The sequence below is a fragment of the Aspergillus brasiliensis genome (assembly GCF_001889945.1).
Source record: "Aspergillus brasiliensis CBS 101740 unplaced genomic scaffold ASPBRscaffold_20, whole genome shotgun sequence".
In the NCBI taxonomy this organism is placed as follows: Eukaryota; Fungi; Ascomycota; class Eurotiomycetes; order Eurotiales; family Aspergillaceae; genus Aspergillus; species Aspergillus brasiliensis.
In genome coordinates, this window is record NW_027137461.1 from 447,021 (window position 1) to 466,574 (window position 19,554).

Here is a 19,554-nt window from a genome sequence, read left to right on the forward strand (position 1 = left end):
GCCACAAAAAAAAAACTCATATCTGTATGGTGACCGGGGAATGGTGAATTCTATTAGGAATATAACGCTTGGGGTTCAAGCATGTATGTACGTATTCTTGGCTTATTGAGACGCACTTCAACGCTGCTGGGAGGACCATATTCGGGATGCCGAACAAGTAACTATTGAGCCACCCTTGTATATAGAAGAATCGAGACGGAAAAGAATGGGACTCGCCGCTAAGTACCGTGGCGCGATCGAAATTCGGGACTAGTATAACTTGTCATGGTTACATAGAGAAAGATAGAGCAACGTGGTAAGCGGAAGAGTGGATAGAAAGGGGCGTGGCAGGTGCCGGAATGCCGATAGCCTACGGAGTAGTTAGGTACTACTAGTCGTACTTGTACCCCATGAAGTCCCTTCTACCAAGGTACCACCCACCGTGGTAAACTCCCCGCCTCCTTCCTTCTTTTCCTCCTGTTGCCAATCAGCAGGCCATTAGATGGCTTGTTTCTGGCGCCATGGTGCGTCAAAGGAACCTCTCAGACGCTTCCTCGACTTCTTCTCTCCCCGAAAGGAATCAGGTATGTATGGCGCCGCTATCCCATCGTGTTTATCTTTCTCTACCATCAGTGCGCCCGGTTTAGACTCCCTTATTGATTAGCGGCATCTAATTCCAAGTAGGAGCTCGAGAGCATGTATGACTATCTGGCCAAAGTCATTCTTCTAGGGCCGAGCGGGGCAGGAAAGTAAGTCCTGATCCTGAGGATAAATGATCCGTCACACCTCTTTAGGCTTCGTCGGTCACTGATGGCTCCGCTGCTGCAGGTCCTGCGTGTTACACCGATTTGTGAAGAGCGAATGTACGGTATTCCATTTCTAGTCGAAACATCATCACCCGATCTACGAACCTATTTTCACGCCCATCTCGGAGTTGCACGCATTCGCTAATATGCCATTCGCTTATAGGGCGAGTGCTGTCATCACAAACAATTGGGGTTGAGTTTTCCTCGAAGATCGTAAAATTAGGCGCCGGGCCGCGAAGAACACGGATCAAGTTGCAGCTGTGGGATACCGCTGGAACCGAGAGGTTTCGATCTGTGTCCAGGTCGTATTACCGAGGAGCTGCAGGGGCTATTCTCATCTATGATATAACGTCTCATGCGTCATTTGCCTCTCTTCCCACGTTCCTTATGGATGCGCGCGCTCTTGCTTCCCCCAATCTCAGCGTCCTATTAGCTGGTAACAAGTCCGACCTTGCCTCCGACTCCGTGCAGCCTTGCGATTGCTTTGATGACAATGTACGCCCACCTCCCACGCCCTCCAGTACATCCAGCAAGGTGTCTTTCCCATTTGGATCAAGCGGCGGCTCTGTTCGCTCAAACTATGATACCACAACGAGAATGACGGCCACGCATGCACCTCATGGTCGTGAGGTCAGTACCGAAGAGACGTCGCGCTGGGCTGCTAAGTCCAACATCCCCGTAGCCGTCGAAGTATCGGCTCTCACGGGTGAGGGTATAGAAGAACTCTTTAACCGGCTGGCCCGGATAATCCTCACAAAGATTGAATTGGGCGAGATTGATCCAGACGACCCTCAAAGCGGGATCCAATACGGTGATGGGGCTCTCTACGGCCATGGCACGAGTGATGGTTCCAGCATTCGAAGTCGCCTGTCGCTCGACGACAGTGCTGTCCAACTACATCGCAGAAATCCAAGAAAGAATACAGCTAACAATTGGAAGACTGGCATGAGGGAATGGGAGGATGTTTTTCGCTTGAGCGATTCGCACCAGAGGAGAGGTGGCGGCTGCTGCTAGTGTTCCTTGGCCTGAGTTACCACTAATCAACAGCTTTGTCTCTTCGCCGTTTCCCTTTGTTACCTCAATTTTAGAGATCACAAACGACACTAGGCTCAACCTACCATGAACGTCTGGGCCCACCGCGCCTGGTGTTAGCTTATAAGAACGGCTGGTCGGTGGTCCAGGTCACCTCGTGGAAGGGCACTGTGACATTCTAGTCGATGGCTTACTTTTTAAACCTTTCATCGTTTGTGAGGGGACCCAAAGCCAGTGGACTTGCTTCGTGCAACATGATACCCCCAATAGTCAATCACTGTGAAGACCCTTTATATTAAGGAATGATTTGGGTTTCCAGGGATTTTCATCCCGGAAGTTGATCGTTATCAACTGTTCTTGCGTTGTGTGTTGTCCGGCCAATTATTCTTATGAGCGTTGTTACGGCTACTACTTCGGATGCACCGGCTTGTGATGGCCAAATTACAGTCAGCAGTATCTGAAGTGGAATACCACCTTATAATGACCCCCAAATATGAGACTTTTCAGAGGTCATACGTTCTGGACCGAGTCAATAGTCTGAAGATGCCTCCAGGTTGATTACCTGTGATCCAAAAGATCTCAGATTTGGAGATACATTAGATGCGGAAGCAAGGAAGGCTAAGCAATGATTGATCGGTTGAGGCGCCAAAAGCAAATGATTGCAGTCTGCTACATTGTTTTCATTGTGCCTGACAAGATTTCATGGATCGACACCAGCAATAAGTGTTTTGATGCCCTTTCCAGCTTTAACCTCTTCGAATGCTCGCTCGGCGTCCTCGAACTTGACAACACCCGTGATCAGTTCCTTCACATTCACCTTGCCAGAGCCTACTAAGGAGACCGCAAGCTTATAGTCACCACTCCCATAACGGAAACTGCCCTTGACGTTCAATTCTTTAGTGCAAGCCGCCATGATTGGGAAGGTAATCTCGCTTCTACCCATACCGCCCTGGACATACGTTCCACCAGCACGCAGAACGTGGATGCCCGTATGAACTGAGGGCTCCGCTCCTGATGCGTCAATGGCAACATCTGCACCCGAGCCTAAATCATTTTCGGCTATTATTCGTTGAGCGTTCTCCAACGCCGCGGCTTTAGCTGGCTCAAACGTGGCAGTTGCTGCATACTTCTTGGCAAACTCTAGCCTGCCCTTCTGAATATCCACCGCGATAACCTTGGACGCACCGTAAGCCTTCGCCACAGCGCAGCAGAGAAGTCCAACGGGGCCAGCACCAAAGACTACCACTGATTGACCCGGGTTGATCCCAGCCTGTTTGACGATGTGGACGGCGACACTGAGGGGCTCCATAATCGCACCCTCCTGTAGGGTGATGCTTTCAGGAAGCTTATAGCAAAAGTCCTCAGGCAGGACGTAATACTTGGCCAGGGTGCCGTCGTATGGAGGTGTCGCTGCGAAAGCCATTCTCACACAAAGATTATATTTTCCTGCTTTGCATGGTTCGCAGCGGCGACATGGGATTCCCGGTTCCATGGCAACGCGATCCCCTACCTTTAGACTGGTAACGGCAGAGCCAACCTTGCTGACAACACCGGCTGACTCGTGTCCCAGGACCATGGGATCCTTGACAACGAATTGGCCAATGGAGCCATGCTCCCAATAATGAACCTTGAGGGTGAAAAGATCCGACATGTCAGCTAGGTAGACCTTCGATTGTCTTGTGGGTTTCGGTAATACGCACATCACTACCACATATACCAGTGAACTTAACGTTCACTAGTACGTCGTGGGGATCTTTAATGTCTGGGACTGGCCGGTCTTCGAATTTGACGCGGTGGATTCCCTCGAGAACGAAGGAGAGGTTCTGGTAACGGTTGGGGTTCCATTAGCGATCATTTCAATTGTGCCCACCTTGAGCCAATGGTGGGAGTGATTGATGAGCTACCCTTTACCCTATACATAGATCATCAAATACACATACCTGAGCGTTGGAGTTCTGGGTACTCATGATAGGCGTAAATAAAGAGGCACACGGAGAAAGCCAGCTGACTCGAGATGTAGAAGGGAAAGCTCTTGAGCTGGAGAATGGTTAGAAGAGAGTATATATCGTCGCTGAATTTTCAGCTCCCCAGATTTGCCCTCTCGTTTTCCTATTTATCCCTTTGCGCTCGGCCTTTTTCCCCTTTCAACGAAAAGATATGTCACTCTGGGGATTTGGTTGCTTCTCGATCCATCTTTGGGTAGCTTGGTCGGAGTTATCGATGTAAGTACTAGGGTATGGGGTAGAGGAGGCGGGGTGGAAAGCCCCTCATTGGTCCAGAATTAACCGGCGCCGCGCCAAATTTACCCGGACAAGGCAGCTGACCGGTTATATTGATTAGTAAATAGTACTAGTGTTAACTAACATAGTTCACGGCCGGAGTGGCCACCCGCCCGGCTCAGCCACCCATATTGTATATATAAAAACATCTTTTTTAGACCAATATATCTCAATTATCATGATAGCTACTGAATTATAAATCAATATAGGAGTATATCAGATAGTAATATATTCATTAAAATTTTCTTGGGACTATATAATCATTATAATATTATCAAAGTTAGCTTGAAAGTCCATGCTATATTCTATTCAAGTTAAGTGTAGCCCAAAAATCCAGAAAAATATTATAAATATTTTTTATTATCTATACAATCTCTTTCTCTTAGGATAGCTTCTGCGATTATCCAGTGGTCAAGAAATCTTAATTTGAAAAGATATCTTTTGTATGGTACTACATGGGTGGCCGCTCCGGCCGTGAACTACGCTAGTTAACTATTCAATTCTACTCTGAATTATAATAAGTAGTGGGCTGAAATTCTACGTACATTCTATGGGCTGGGCAATGGCCCTTGGCCTATAACTGTCCACTGGCTGAGAAACCGAGTTTACCAAGATCTAATCGGGCTGACCTGTATAATACTAACCTTGATACGAAGTAGTACTGGGCATTCACATGGAGGACTGCGTATGCGTAGCCCTATCGGTACGTAATGGAGTATGTATGGCTTATGCCGAGTGACTTACAATTTGATACATTATCCAAGTAGCTAAATAAGAAGGCGTTCTGCATACCGACGAGTAGTATAGTTAAGTAGTTGCGCTGGCGAGTAAGTTACCAATACACCTTGGGCCTTCGTAGCTGTAGTGAGCTACCGCACCCTTACCGCTCTGGGTTTAGTCCGATCTTAGCTAGCAATCGAGCGCTCCATCATCCGTCTCTTCTATCATCCCATCCATCCAACGATCCGGATATCCATGTACCTTCATCGTCTACCACTGTCGTCGGCCCGTCTCTCCCCCCATTCTCATATTTTGCGTCTGGCTTAATTTTAGTTCCGACTGTTCAACACGCGATGGTTTCACCTTGAGAATACCAGGGTCCCTCTTTATGTTGACTGTCGCCATTTACTCCTATCATGATCAGAGCCGATTCTTATCTCCGTTCGCGGGGCGCCATGCGCATTCTTCTCCCAAGGGCTGGAGGCCACTTTAGCAGTCTGCTACGTTCAGGGTCCCAGAGGAGATCTTTGCAATGGTCTGCCCCCCGTCGCGCTGATGAGAAGCCTCAGTCCTTCAAGCACCAGTTATACGAAAGTACACAACAACGCCTCAAACGTGAGCGTGCTGAACAGGAACGATATTCACAGTTCCAGTCCCAATCTCAGGGTAGCCGCAACGCGGCGTTGATGTTCGGTACGCCCAATGCCTGAGACCTGCTCCGGGAACACCTTGGAGTCTCGTGGAACCTTGATTACTGATGTCATCGTGCTAGCATTGGTTTTTTTCTCCACTGGAGCTTACTATCTGGGCTCTTTGAAACCTGCTGAGCTTCCCACCTCGTCAACAAGCTCCGTTTATGATATTGCGTCTCCGCGACACAACGTTTCTCCTTCAAATTTACAGGCTGCTTGGGCGGACTTCGTTGAGATCTTAGGAAAAGAGAATGTGTCCACACAAAACGCTGACTTGGAAATGCATGCGGGATCTGACTGGTCTTCCTACGCCCTCAAGGAAGGAGAAAGACCGTTCCTCATCCTCTATCCATCTACTACGGAGGAGGTATCTCGCATCATGAAGATTTGCCATCAGAGATTAATTCCAGTGACCCCATACTCAGGCGGTACCAGCTTGGAGGGTCATTTTGCGCCCACGCGGGGTGGTGTTTGCATTGATTTTCGCCGTATGGATCGTGTTCTGGGTCTCCATAAGCAAGACCTGGACGTCGTAGTCCAGCCTGCCGTTGGCTGGGAGGAGCTGAATGAGCATCTTTCTCAGGATGGTCTATTCTTCCCCCCGGATCCGGGCCCTGGCGCTATGATCGGTGGCATGATTGGCACGGGCTGCTCGGGAACCAATGCCTACAGGTATGGCACTATGCGTGATTGGGTGCTTTCTTTGACGGTAGTGCTTGCCGATGGGACTATTATCAAAACCAGACAACGTCCACGGAAGTCAAGCGCTGGTTACGATCTTACAAGGCTTTTTATTGGGAGTGAAGGCACCCTCGGTCTGGTGACTGAGGCCACGTTGAAGCTGACGGTCAAACCTAAGAGTCAAAATGTCGCAGTTGCGAGCTTCTCTACAATACAGAATGCGGCAGAGTGCGTGACACGTGTGGTGGAAGAAGGCATTCCAGTAGCTGGGGTCGAGATCCTGGATGATGTGCAGATGAAATGCATCAATGAGAGTCAGTCCACCAGCCGACACTGGAAGGAAGCACCTACCATATTCTTCAAATTTGCTGGTACTCCTGTTGGCGTCAAGGAGCAAATTAATATGGTGCAGAAGATCGTTTCCTCCACTGCAGGTCGTTCCTTTGAGTTTGCTCGGGGCGAGGGCGAAATGCAAGAACTCTGGAGCGCCCGGAAACAAGCACTTTGGAGCGTTATGTCTATGAGGAGGGGTCCTGAAGACCATGTCTGGACGACTGACGTAGCTGTCCCTATAAGCAAATTACCCGAAATCATCGAGGCCACGAAACAAGACATGACTGAAAGTGGTTTGTTGGCGGGGATGTGCGGTCACGTTGGGGATGGTAATTTCCATGGTAGGGATTACTGCTTTCCTATGCCCCTCAAGCCAATTGATCGGTCTCTAATGCGCAGCAGCGATCATCCTTTTCAATAAAGACGAGAAAGCAACAGCCGAGGCTGTAGTCCATCGCATGGTGAAGCGGGCTGTTGAACTAGAGGGTACAGTTACTGGTGAGCACGGGGTTGGTCTCGTCAAGCGGGATTACCTGCAACATGAACTAGGAGAGTCTACAGTGGATGCTATGCGCCGGGTAAGTCGTCATACATCCACTTTCCATCATGGCACATTGAACCCGTTTTGCTAATGCAGGCCGTTTATGTCCCGTAGCTCAAATTAGCTTATGACCCCCTTTGCTTGCTTAACTGCGATAAAGTCGTGCGGGTTGAGCCACCAGTGCCAGGAGAAGTCAAGGAATGGTAAGCGCATAAAACAATCTCTCGGTAAGCCGATTTCTACTTGTATTCAGATACATACGCATATATGTGAACCTGGTAGTGGACAAACAAGTATGCACCGCTGGTTCCACTATTATCGTCTCTCGCCTTTTGCCCCCTTCGCAATAAAAAGAGAGACTGTGTTTGTGTGTTTGGTGGTGAGGAGGGGCGGTGCTTTCCAGCACATGTATACTCACATATGAATATCGGTATCCATCATGTAACCTGCCTGTTCTTGCACTTGGCAATAGTCAGGAGAGGTACTTTCTGCCTTGTTGTTGCTCCCTCCCCCTCCTTCATATACACGCGATACAAATCCGATTGTTGCACCCCATAGATTACTTATAGGATGCGTCATCCCCCTTAGGTGTCAAGTGAGTAGTGTAACCAAGTAGATACTGACTTGTCTCCAGGCGTGCAAGTCAATGGTACTTCGTAGCTCAGTGATGGTTGAATGGGAAGGTGCAGGTGTAGATCATTTGGTCTTTCCTGGCCGGGAACCCGACGAGTCGGTCTAGACATAAATACTATAGTTATAGTATCAACTAGTTAGTTATATGTACATTAACTGGTAAACTCGGTATGTATAGTAGAAGCATCCGTTTTCTTCTCATGATTCTAGAGACTCAGGCTGCTCTGTGCTTATCTCATCACTATCATCATTATGATCGTATCATGATTATCCAACTGACTATCCTACATGCCAAAGTCCAAGGTCAGCCCGTCGCTCGGAACAGCCGGTAAGTCGGGTTGGAGAACGCCTCCGCAATCCGCATCCGTCGCGCCGACTTCACCGCCGCCTTCCCAGAATTAGAATTCCCTCCACTATTTACCTCACTACTACCACCACTACTACTGCAAACTACCACCGTCAGGTTTCCTAGCCTCCTCCTCTTCCTCCTCCCCTTTCTCCTCCCTCGTCCATCTCTCTCTTTCCCCCTCTCCCCCCCTCCCTCCCCTCTCTCTGTCTGCCTGTGTGTCTACCTATCTTCCTTTTTTCTTCCCCACTTCTCTTCCCTCAGTATCTCCCGCTCTTCTTGATCTCACCTTTCAGTCAACGACACAACCCTCTCCAACAGCCGGATACTCGTTGCCGTCCCTTCATCTCCTCTTATTCCCACCCCTTTCGCGAGGGAGATGCCTGATATCGACACCATCCACCGCTGTTTTGCCTCTTGATACTTGCCTTGCCGGCTCATCTATGATCGTACCGGTCTCGTCTTACCCTCGCGCTCTCAAGGAGTTTTTTTGACGGGTCTCTGAGTGCCTGTCATTGACTTTTATATTGTACTTACCATATTTCATCGTTGCCATTTCACCCCGTCATAGGATTATCCATTTCTCTATTACGTATTACTTGTGTCCGCAGCCAAGTTTCTCCCTGTGGTCTGCCTATTTGTTACGTTTCAGCCGACAATGCATTGCGTAAAGAACCACTGAACCCTTTCCTCTTTCTTTTTTTTTTTCTCCGCTTCTGTTAGTGGCTTGGAAATCGAGTCAACCGGGTGTTGCAGGAGATAGCCCGCGACTGGCGTGTACGACACTTCAAGGACGACTTCTACGAGCTTCAGTTGCATCGTTCACTCGACATTTTAGGGCCAAGCAGCCGGTCCGTTTTAACGCAATCATTCTTATTCAGTGTGCCTCAAGCAGTCCAGTTCACAGGATCAGACAGGGTCGCATCGCAATGAAGATTAGGTCCTGCCTCACTGATCTTTCTGATTCAGCGATTCTGAGAGTCGCACACCATTGATTGCACCTGGAAGGTCAAGCTCACCATAACGGGTGGTGTGTTCTCTTTATCTTTGTCGATAGCAAAGTCGTTCCATCGCGCCTAATTCGCGTGTCGTGTGCAAGATACCGGTCGATTGACTATCTATAACCACATTTGGTGCTTCGGCTAGTCTTATCGGCTTTGTCTTCCACGCATGTACGAGTCAGCGAGGGGGAAAATGCAAAAAATGCCCTTACTCAGGAAAGCATCATATGGTGTCTCATCACCGACCATAGGCGACCTTTCGCGACCATCATTCGAACAGGAAGGCTTAGGCATCCATGCAAATTACGAAAAAGCCGCACCTCAGACTGAAACAATTAGCCATCCTCCCGCAGGGAAAGGTCCCTCTGTTTTTCATCGCCAATCTACAAGTGCAATGTCCCAAGCATCCACAGCCAGCAGTTCAGGCATGATCAAGCCAGGCTCGCAATACGTACATCCCATGCGTCTAGCTCCACGTGCCTATACGCCACCGTTAAATCAATCATGTCAAGCATCTGTGCTTGAGAGCGAGGAATCTCCCAAGGATCCATTTGCGGGGTGCGACTCCCCGTCACAGTCAGGGTTAGAGTTCTTTAAGCCGGGACCTGCTAATGCAAGCAAGACACCCCGCTTATCACTGCAGACGCATGATAGCTCTTCCACAAGGTCACCTGGAGTCTCTCAGACAAATATTACCAGCCGTTCATCTTTCGGATACTCCCGAGACAATGGAAGCACCTTGGACACAACATCGCCGATATCTAGGTCATCTTTGGATTTTGTATTTCGGCCTAAGACACGTACGAGCATGGACCCTGTAGCTCGGGCAGCTACGGTACAAGCAGCGCGTCAGGCTTTTGAAGAGAAGGAGGCAGCCAAAACATGGAGGTTTGAGGCTCAACAGATGAAAGCAGAGGAAAGACAAACGAAGCAAAGGGGGAAGCAAAATCTGCGAACAAGGTTCACTGGCGACAACGTAGATCTCGAGGACGGACAACAGGAGATTTCTGACAAGCCGCGACCTTCAACTTCACAGTCAGAATCATGTCCGGAGACCTGGAGATCACAGCCTAAAAATACATGGGTGCTCTTCTTTACGTGGTTACGAACTAGGATCTTTAAATTGCGAAGAAGGATTCGAAGATTAGCCTGAAATTGATCTAGGTATGTGACAAGATCTTGTTCATGATAACACATACAAAACACTGGGCTGTTTGGACCAGTGGTGTACAGCGCTGCTCTACTCCGTACTAGTAAGAATTCTAGGTGTCTTGAGAAAACGCCTGCTGCTGGAATATTTTGATGACTCATCATTCACCTCGCACATCTTCCCTCCAATATATATGATTATATGAATCAAAAATGAGACGAAGACACAGGATAAGTAGCATAATATAAACGATAGAAGTAGATTGAAATGGAATGAATATAGGAAAAATGAAAGGAAAAGGGATAATGAATAAAGAACTGAATGAAGAACTGTTGCGATAGGCCAGCTAAGATAGTCGCCCAGTTTGCCCGGCTAAAATAAAAGCAAGCACCGAAAAAATTACACACAGGATACTGTAGTAGCTCCTCTTAAGACATAAGGCGGTGGTGACGTGCAATTACAGATCATGGTTAACACTAGCAATGAGTTCTGTCCTAAATTTAAAGTTCCTCAATAAACTGAAACTAGCTAGAAAGAGCATCCACCACGTTGCGGAACACCATGTTGGCGGGAGGCATAACGAAGGGCGGCGCATCACCGAAGACATTGGCCAGTTCCTTTTGCAAACTCTGATTGTCCGAGTCAGGGGCAACGTGTCGTGGATTTTGAGACTTCTCACGACCATGCTGGCCGAATAGATTTGCAAGTCCTGAATTTATCTGCGAACCAAGGTCAAGCGAAAGACTGTTGCTCTGGAAGCTCTGATCGAGACGGCCAATTCGATGGACGTTGGCCGCAACATCAACAACAACATAGTCACCTGAATACATAGCCGATAGTAAGGCAACTGGATAATGTCCAAGCGTGGTCTCCGACACCAACTCTAATGTGGAAACGTCGTACACCTGTATAGAAGACCGAAGCATACGGCTCTTCTTTGATTGCTGATGATTTTGTAGGCACTGTACTGACACCGCAAAGGTGTTCGTCTCAGAACTTACGGCCAGCAAACGAGGCTGCTTGGATGAAACGCTTCCGGACCCCGGTAGTGTGACTGCTCTGACAATATCATCGACTGTATCCCATATGGACACTGCCTCTCGTGATGCTATAACGAGTTTGCATCCGACAAATGCAACCGCGCAGGGCATGCCCTTATATAAACCGACTCTGCTATAACGGACGCTGCAGCTTTGCGCATCAATCAAGATAGCAAGTCCGGAGTTGAGGCATGTCTTGGATCCCAGGCAAACGGCAAGGACTGACCCATCCTGAGAAAATTCCATGGAAGCTGCACTGAGGGAATCGGCCGTACCGACATCGATGTAAGTTTTCAAGTCAATGGCTCTCCGACATTTCCAGGTTTCCATGTGCTCTTCTGGATTGTCGGGTTTTAAGCCACTGCGCTGCCTAGTACTCGGGCACCAAAAACGCAAGACTGCATCCGAACCGATGGTCGCAAATTCTGCGCTGTATGCCCGTACGGCAACATGTAAAACACGCACGGGACCTTTGTCAGAGAAATGAGGTCCATCAATTCGAGTCACCAATTCCCACAAGTTGGAGGTACTACTCCATCTCCAAAACTTCAGGAAGGTCTCCTGAAAGCCTTCATAAGGACGATTGTATCTTGAATCCCCATGATACATGGCTTGCATGTCTCGTATGTAGGGGCTCCAACTGTCAACGGTGGCCATCCACTTTCCGTCGTGGGAAACGCGGATGTGGGTGACGTCCGGAGTAACTATATGCGAGCCATCAGGGCCGATCTTCAACGTAGTAGCGTTGGTGCGTGCAAGAGCTTGACGGGAGACATGGCTGTTGGTACGGATATCGTAGGTTTGAATCATAGAGGCATTAACCAGAGGATGACTTTCTTGAGTCATCTGGCGAGAAGCGGGGACGGTTATAAGAAGGTGATCGGGGTTCTGTGGATGCAACGTAGCAGCGACACTTTCGAACATTGGCTGATCTTCAGGTACAAGTTTGCCATGAGCCTTTGCCACTTTGGGACACAGCTGCAAACCTGTTATGGTAGAGGAAGGCTGTAATTCTCGCGCTGACAGAACTATAATCGAGTTGTCGGCTAATTTGACGGCATATAGATTGCCACTTCTAGATATAACGATGTTGCCGATCGGAGACGAAAGATGAGGTAGAAATTGTTTCCGACCGGTGTCCAGCTGCCAGAGCACCATGACTGACTCATGACCACCTGTTATAATGTAATTTCCTTTCGTTGAGGAAGCTAGTCAGTTGAATTGTCTCCAGTTTGAAGTTCTTGTTGAGGAACCTACCATCCTTGGACCAGCGCACGCTATTCACAGAATTCCTATGCCAATGAAGACGCCGAGGAGTAAGGCTTCTTTCATGCTGACGACCTCCCTCATCCTTGACGAAACGTAGGATGTCATGGTATATAAGAATAGAACCATTTCGTTCACCCAAGACCAGATCGACCTTTTCCGCACGGTTCCGATCTTTTGAACCCTGGGGTCCCGGTCGATTTGCTGCTCTGTGATGTCGAATATCGATGCACATGACGCTGACAGGCAAGTTGACCTCTTTCCAGGTATAACGAGCAGAATCAGAGGGTTGGACGAGCCCTGTCCAGCCAAAAAACACATTCTGGTCGCTATATGCTACAATAAACTGGCCCTGGCATGCGACTTTAAGGTTGGTGATTTGGACATGTGTTTCGAGGATGATAGTGTAGCGTGATGCGCCATTGAGGGAGTCATGGAGTGTGATCACACGCTTTCCATCCTTGCGCTCCAGAAGGAAAAGCAATAGATCGATCCCAGCATCACTAAGGCACACGTCGACAGAAATTGTCTTGTGACCTACATCCCAAGACGAGCATTGCTCGCCAGAAAGCCATTCCCACTTAGTCACAGAACCACTCAATGTAAATACATAGAGAAAGTTTGGGTTCTCCGGAGAAAGTTTATATCCAGCTATGCTATCTCCACCTTTCGATGGAAGTGTTCGGAGTAGGCGCGATGTTGCAAGAGAGTAGACATGGACTGCAGTCTCAAGACTTAGGAGGAGATATCTAACAAGGAGAGGAGCTTAGAAGGCTTTTCAATGGATGATACAGGCAATCAACTTACTCGTCATCGCTTGTAAAAATTGGATCTAAGTTGCTGTACTGGCCAGCCACCATACTTGTAGTCGACCAAGTTTCATATCGCGAGTCACTTTTCTGTACAGTAGCCACGGTGGAGGCTAATGTGCACTGCTCCTCGAGTCCATGCGTTTCCCTTGAGTTGGTTATGGTCGGCGCATGCGCCTTAGTGATGTCGTTCTTGCTCTGTGATGTGCGACGTCGCTTGACTCGCGTATCGTCAGTCTGCATCGTCTTTCCTAGAGCCGCATCGCCAGCTCGAGATCTCTTTGACGGTCGTCTTGAATTGTGAGTATTGAGCATTGATGGGTTGGTACGGAGGGAAGGACAGAAGGCTGAAAAGTCTGACGTTTGTGATAAGCGTTCAAAGGCTCATATGCTAATCGTCCATGCACTAATGTAGTAGAGTCGATGGCGATGATTGACGGCCTTCGAAATTCCAGTTCCGTTGTCTGCCTCCGACCATTTTTTTTTTTATCATCTTGTCAGGTGTGGTCATTCCGTTTGTAGAATAGTGGTAAGTTACGGCTCAGTAATTGTAATAAATACGGTAATTTTTTTGTCTTAGAGGAGCAATAAGTGGGGCTGCGGTCTAGTGTCTGTTCAATCGGAGCACATCTCGGGCAATTTGATGGTAGACAAAAACTGCAATTCATTGTCTTTGACAAGTACCAGCACTGAGGGACTGAAGACAAGAAGCATCAAAAATCTACCTTGTTCCAGCTGTCAGGATCTTCAAGTCTTTTTGATATATTTGACTTGCCCATACTCACATTACAAGCGGGAATAGTATTCTACAGAAGAGATCATTAGGCCAAATGATCATCCCCGTCCGCTGTTTTTCTTGCGGCAAGGTGCGTGGCACTTGATCCTCATATTTGCTTCTCAAATCTCATGCGGTCTAAAACTCTCAGGTTGTCGGAGATCTCTGGGAACGTTATCTTCAACTTCTTGATGAGGGTATACCCGATGGGTAAGTTCCAGTTGCCAACTTCCTATCTACGGCGACAAACTAACTGATTTTTGAAAGTGACGCCATGGATCAACTTGGGTGCAAGCGGTACTGTTGCCGCAGAATGATTATGACCCATGTCGATTTGATAGAAAAACTTCTACGGTAAGCGCCCGCCTCTTTGGAAGCATCATGGACGTGGGACTCATTTTCTTAATAGGTATAATCCTACCGAAAGAGACCGAGCGAAGAACCAAATATGAATTCGAGCTTTACTCGCACACCCATACATGGGTAATACCTCTGTTGCTTCATCGCATGGTTCAATTAATAAATTCACAGCGTCGTACAGAACCAAAGTCCGCTGTCGGAGGTCGTTGGCCTAAATGAGTTATTTGCACGGCATTGCTAAAGGGTGGACAGTTCATATGTTTCATCTTTCTTGTCTCTTTCACCACGTCCTCCTCGCTATACTTGGTTCCTCCTGGACTTTATGAAGGTGACGGCGTTCGATTTGGGGTAATACTACGTACTGTCATTGAGCTCAGTCATGGTGTGACACCTGCTATCCGCAGTGGTTGAGCACGCTGTTTGCACTCATACTTATGGCTATTCTCTGTTTGCGGGTAAAGTATAGCAATATGTATCTGCGCTCGGTGGCTTGGGCCGGCTTGGTCTCCTCGGTCAATGATCGAGTACAGAGTAGGGATCATATATATCAAAGCAGCTAAACTTCTATTGACGACTCAACGGAGTAATTGTTCGAGGTCTATGGACTGCAATGGTCTCTATGGCACCATTGTCATGCTTAGTGACCATATACATTGTACAACCAGCACTGGCAGTTAACAGGCCGGGGTACAGGTAGATCTAGTCTTGTCTTGATACTACTAGTATGTATCAGCCACAAATGCTCGTGATTCACGAAAGGGCAAATGAAAGGAATGTCTACTTGGAACTAACATCGGCCAAAACTCTGAATTATCGAGTTCTCCAGGCTGATAAGTCACGTAACTGCTTACTGCGGAATCTATGGAGGTGGAGCCGTAGGGCTACTGCTTGGTAGCCTAACCAGTCTTATCTAACAGGCATACTCTCCCGTGGTATTTCTGCCAATCGTATATGATAAGCCAGTTATTAAAGGCACTGGGTTCAAATACTGGAAAGCTGTGCGGTGGCGCAGCTATTGTTATTCCAATTCTAGTAGACTTAACTGCAAGATACTACAGTACTCTGTAGGCACCGGTAATAAGTGTGTCTGCAAGGGCGGAGTGCAACCCCATGGCGCTTGTAACTACTAGATACCTTGTAAGTTCTTGCTGTAGCATTTGATACGGCTCAGCCAATAACAAGCCGAGGTTCCCCACCATAGTAGTACACATAGCAGATACCTATGGGCTGTTAGTGCCTTCAGTCAGGGGTCTCAACTGCTCGTCACAGCGGCTAATGCTTATCACAGTACTCGTTGATAATATGTTTGTATGCTCTTGAGAACTAGTTAACGTAGTTACAATTGGTTTTGTTATGTCAGCCTGAAGCTAAGAATTTATTTTATTGTCGATATTTTGCTACGTGCAAACGCTACTTGCTAAAAATCGATGTGGTCAATCCCGGGTAAACACTCGATCAGTACATAGTGTTGCATTTGCACCGTTCCTTATAATTGCTCAGTTCCGGTTGTATGCTTGTCTTCAACGCAAGCTGATACGCCGGTATATCAGTGTAACGTTCGTTATGTTCAATATACGGGCTGGGAAGCCTATACCTTGTATGTGTTAGGCCTGCCAACTAGCCTCATGCATGGCGTATTGTGACCTAGCTCAGTAATAACAGGAAGCGCGGTATCAGGTAAGAGCACCCGTCAATAAATATGCGCTCAACCCCGCTGGGGTTAGTCAACCAACCTACAGTGATAGTTAACTATCTAGCCACTACTAAGTATATACTTCATCCCCCTCCACTTGGCTTAGACTCCTATGCGTTATGAGTCGATCCCACCTTGGCCTGCTACATCTATAATCATAGGCCACAACATGATTATTACTCCGAGTCCCTCTTGCGAGAATTCGACATTCATTGCTGGCATATTAATTCACCAATAGGCTTCATGATGTAAGCTAGTAATCACGTTGCCAACCGCTATCTATGCTAAAGATCCCAGATCTGACGGAATTATAAGCAGCATGTTTGATGAAGGACTAAAGTACACTGAAGAGTCACCTTTAAAACCTAAGGAGCCCAGCCACACAAAAACACCAGTTGTCAACGACGGATTGATATGTGCCACTTGGCCTAAGGCAGTACCTCAGACAGCAGCAACCCAGCCGTCGTCCACACAAACCCACATCAAATCTGAACTTACAGTATGTACAAGTTAAATACGACGCGAGGGCGAATTGTATACATTTGAGCTCTACGTTGACTTTACATATATTGGTAAGATACCACCAATGGATGCGATTCCCAATAGCAACCAAGCAAGGTCGGATGGGGATGAGCCTCCACGGTCTGTGATACATGCGCCTGCTGGGTTCGGCGAGTTTGTGAGTAACCACAATCCAATTGAATGCACCTCATCCGCTGTGTGGACTACATGACTAACTCATGTGGGTGTAAGAAGGTAAATGGTCTGCAATACTCTAGCGACTCGTCACAGTCAGGTTCAGATGGTGCAGAAACCTTAGCATTAAACGTGGTGGCACCTTTTGTGAGCACTGACTCTGAACGAGCGGCAAAGGTACTAATACTATGGTATTTGTGCATGATCGTACTGACGAGCACCAGGATAATCAAAATGGTCAAACATCACCACCACCGCTGACTACTACATCAATTCAACCAGCTAAGGACTGGTCCGAGCGAGCAACCCCTCGTGCACAAACAAGGCAGGAGTTCCTCGACATCAGTAAACATGTTCAATCTGCCAGTCATGAAGAGTCAGGAATGGCCGCTAATCACGGTGAGGGGCGGCCTTCCGTCACTGGAGAACCGGCCTCCCCGAATAACACAAATGCTAGGGAGACTGGCCATCATACAAACGGAAAACCCGAGGGTCACCACTCACAATCTGTACAATTGGTTGATGAAGAACCTGAGATTAGCGCTTTACAAGCAGCTCTTGCTGAATGCTGGGCTTTATGCAATACATTGGCAACGCTGAGCTCCATACACCGTGAACGTCACGCATGCATTGTGGACACTCGGGAGGATGTCTGGAAATCGTGCTGGCGGTTGTGCCAGGAATTGTACAACAGTCATAATGATGATTGCGCACCACAAATCAACCCAACCCTTGACCTTTGCAGGGACTTCTGCCAAACGCTATTTGAGACCCGCGTCAGAAGCGACGAGAATGCTGATTCTATACTCCGTGTTAGCTTCGAGCTCAACAATCATCTGTACAATACGCACGACCGTAACCTCCCCGATGCATTCAGAGAGAGGACTTTGGATTTCTACATTACTATATGCCACCGCTTGATGAAACAAAGGACGCTTGTATCAGAAACAGACTCACTGTTGACCGCCTGCTGGTCCCTAACAGAACTGCTTTTCAGCATACGTCAGAGTATCAAAGAGGGTAAAAGGCTAAGTGAGGAACTGCTTGGCTCTGCAGTTCAGGCTTGTTGGGAATTATGCGATATATTCCGTGAAGGTTGGACTCAACGGACTTTTCGGAGCTCTGATCGCGGTACTCCCCGGCCAAGTCAAGCAGCCTTTACTGCACAGATAGTTCAGCAACCGAAACAATTGGAGTCTGACCCGGTTGATGAATTGATAAATCACCAAGGAAACCCCGAGACCCCAACAACAATATTTGATGATACCGCAACCGTGTCACCCGATGATGCACCAGTTCAGAACATTTTCGTCCTGGGCCAAGTCCCAGGTCACTCTTCGCACGCCTGGTCGTCTAATTCATCCAATTTCTCGGGACAAAGCCAATCTTCAGAACAAACGTCTTCTACACAGACAGTGAAAACATCGTCCAGGGATTTGAACCTAGCATGTGTCCGACTATTGGTGACCCAAGCCGCAATAAATAGTGGGTTTCAGCGCGTTGGGCCACATAGTTTTCCTTCATTTGTCAAGACGCTTTCTTCGGATGCCTTCGGATCGATGCCATGGCAGGTTGCACTCCTGAAGAATTACAAGCAATTAGTAGCATTTGACCCAAAATTTCGGAATGCGGGCCCCTCGGCACGAGCGAGTGCAGCCGATGTGGCGTGCGCTGTTCAAGTGATGGTGCAGAGCGGGCAACACCTTTGGCTACGCGACCTTTACCGTCTCGTTTTTGGATTTCACATCGAGGAAGCAGTAAGCCGGAAAGGTATGATGCTTCAAGTATAGTGATATGGCCTATATTGCTCCATAGGTAGTATATTGTCCTAGAAACGTACGGTTCAGTTGTCGTCCTCCGATTATGCACAGCAAGCCTCCGAGAATGTGTGCTGGATAATCCTTGGATTATATTGACACTGTTTAGAAGAGTGTACACAGATGGGCGAAGATAACCACAACTTGTGCCAGAATCTAATCAAAAAGATCACGCCGCAATACAACGCCCTGGAAGCCTAGTAATATTATTACTATCATTTGATACCACATGTTTGTTTGTTTGTTCTCTATTCTGTTTCAGCACCTTGCGGGCCACGCTGGAGATCCTAGCTAGTTATATAACTACAGGGGTGTGTTCCTAACGTCATTAGCAAGTGTGAGAGCCTAGAAACTACAATAACATAATTATTACAAAGTTTGTAAATTCACTATGAAAGACTTCCAAAATCTGAAAAAGAAAAAGAAAAACCAACTATTGTTGAAGCTGATCAAACAAACTATTGCACTTCCAGTATAATACTGACATATTTACTGTTCTATTATTATGTGTAATTCCACTATATAAAAATACTAAAATATATAATTACTTCTAGCTTTAACTCCTACTATATATCGTCCCCTCACTGCCCTTATAATAATATCATCAATGAACAATTAGTTATACAATCATACCTTTTACTATATCTCATCAACCTTACGTTATGTCCCACGTCAGAATCCACTGATAAATAGTATTAGATATTATGTTTATTTAGTCTCTTACTACCTGCTATGTTCTTCCTTCAGTGTCCGCTATACTTAATTAAATACTTATTCATATCTATTTATTGTTATCTACTTATTATCTTACTCACTGCTTTATTTACTACTGACTCATTTACTTCTATCTATATAGTACTATTCTTGTTGAAGCCGATCAAACAATCATATTTGGTGCTATGTAA

At 47.3% G+C, this 19,554-nt stretch overlaps 8 protein-coding genes across 8 annotated transcripts; 6 read left to right on the plus strand and 2 right to left on the minus strand.

Annotated features, from left to right (window-relative positions):
- Positions 1–500: 500 nt before the first annotated feature.
- Positions 501–1,799, plus strand: ASPBRDRAFT_59723 (putative Ras family GTPase (Rab4b); the record flags this gene model as incomplete). The annotated part of the gene is made up of 4 exons (XM_067628100.1): positions 501–563; positions 664–728; positions 808–842; positions 949–1,799. 4 exons carry the CDS (start codon positions 501–503, stop codon positions 1,797–1,799), a joined length of 1,014 nt encoding a protein of 337 aa, XP_067473877.1.
- Positions 1,800–2,517: 718 nt separating this feature from the next.
- On the minus strand, positions 2,518–3,784 carry ASPBRDRAFT_137884 (NAD(P)-dependent alcohol dehydrogenase; the record flags this gene model as incomplete). The annotated part of the gene is made up of 3 exons (XM_067618940.1): positions 2,518–3,444; positions 3,518–3,640; positions 3,758–3,784. The coding sequence occupies 3 exons, from the start codon at positions 3,782–3,784 to the stop codon at positions 2,518–2,520; spliced, it is 1,077 nt and encodes a 358-aa protein (XP_067473878.1).
- Positions 3,785–4,935: 1,151 nt separating this feature from the next.
- Positions 4,936–7,693, plus strand: ASPBRDRAFT_48941 (FAD-binding oxidoreductase). The gene is made up of 4 exons (XM_067626194.1): positions 4,936–5,509; positions 5,589–6,863; positions 6,925–7,100; positions 7,178–7,693. Exons 1-4 carry the CDS (start codon positions 5,233–5,235, stop codon positions 7,268–7,270), a joined length of 1,821 nt encoding a protein of 606 aa, XP_067473879.1. The 5' UTR covers positions 4,936–5,232; the 3' UTR covers positions 7,271–7,693.
- ASPBRDRAFT_665764 (uncharacterized protein) lies at positions 7,677–8,486 on the plus strand. Its single transcript, XM_067628733.1, has one exon. The coding sequence runs from the start codon at positions 7,867–7,869 to the stop codon at positions 8,026–8,028; it is 162 nt and encodes a 53-aa protein (XP_067473880.1). The 5' UTR covers positions 7,677–7,866; the 3' UTR covers positions 8,029–8,486.
- Positions 8,487–9,236: 750 nt separating this feature from the next.
- ASPBRDRAFT_137614 (uncharacterized protein) lies at positions 9,237–10,196 on the plus strand (the record flags this gene model as incomplete). Its single annotated transcript, XM_067618917.1, has 2 exons — positions 9,237–9,619; positions 9,662–10,196. 2 exons carry the CDS (start codon positions 9,237–9,239, stop codon positions 10,194–10,196), a joined length of 918 nt encoding a protein of 305 aa, XP_067473881.1.
- Positions 10,197–10,717: 521 nt separating this feature from the next.
- ASPBRDRAFT_137660 (WD repeat protein) lies at positions 10,718–13,623 on the minus strand (the record flags this gene model as incomplete). Its single annotated transcript, XM_067618921.1, has 3 exons — positions 10,718–12,426; positions 12,491–13,248; positions 13,307–13,623. The coding sequence occupies 3 exons, from the start codon at positions 13,621–13,623 to the stop codon at positions 10,718–10,720; spliced, it is 2,784 nt and encodes a 927-aa protein (XP_067473882.1).
- A 515-nt stretch (positions 13,624–14,138) lies between these two features.
- On the plus strand, positions 14,139–14,535 carry ASPBRDRAFT_59729 (DNA-directed RNA polymerase core subunit RPB10; the record flags this gene model as incomplete). Its single annotated transcript, XM_067628101.1, has 4 exons — positions 14,139–14,174; positions 14,235–14,293; positions 14,351–14,437; positions 14,493–14,535. The coding sequence occupies 4 exons, from the start codon at positions 14,139–14,141 to the stop codon at positions 14,533–14,535; spliced, it is 225 nt and encodes a 74-aa protein (XP_067473883.1).
- Positions 14,536–15,553: 1,018 nt separating this feature from the next.
- On the plus strand, positions 15,554–18,850 carry ASPBRDRAFT_35060 (uncharacterized protein; the record flags this gene model as incomplete). Its single annotated transcript, XM_067623307.1, has 9 exons — positions 15,554–15,580; positions 15,780–15,886; positions 16,106–16,120; positions 16,298–16,384; positions 16,434–16,635; positions 16,714–16,815; positions 16,893–17,009; positions 17,057–18,602; positions 18,759–18,850. 9 exons carry the CDS (start codon positions 15,554–15,556, stop codon positions 18,848–18,850), a joined length of 2,295 nt encoding a protein of 764 aa, XP_067473884.1.
- Positions 18,851–19,554: the final 704 nt, after the last annotated feature.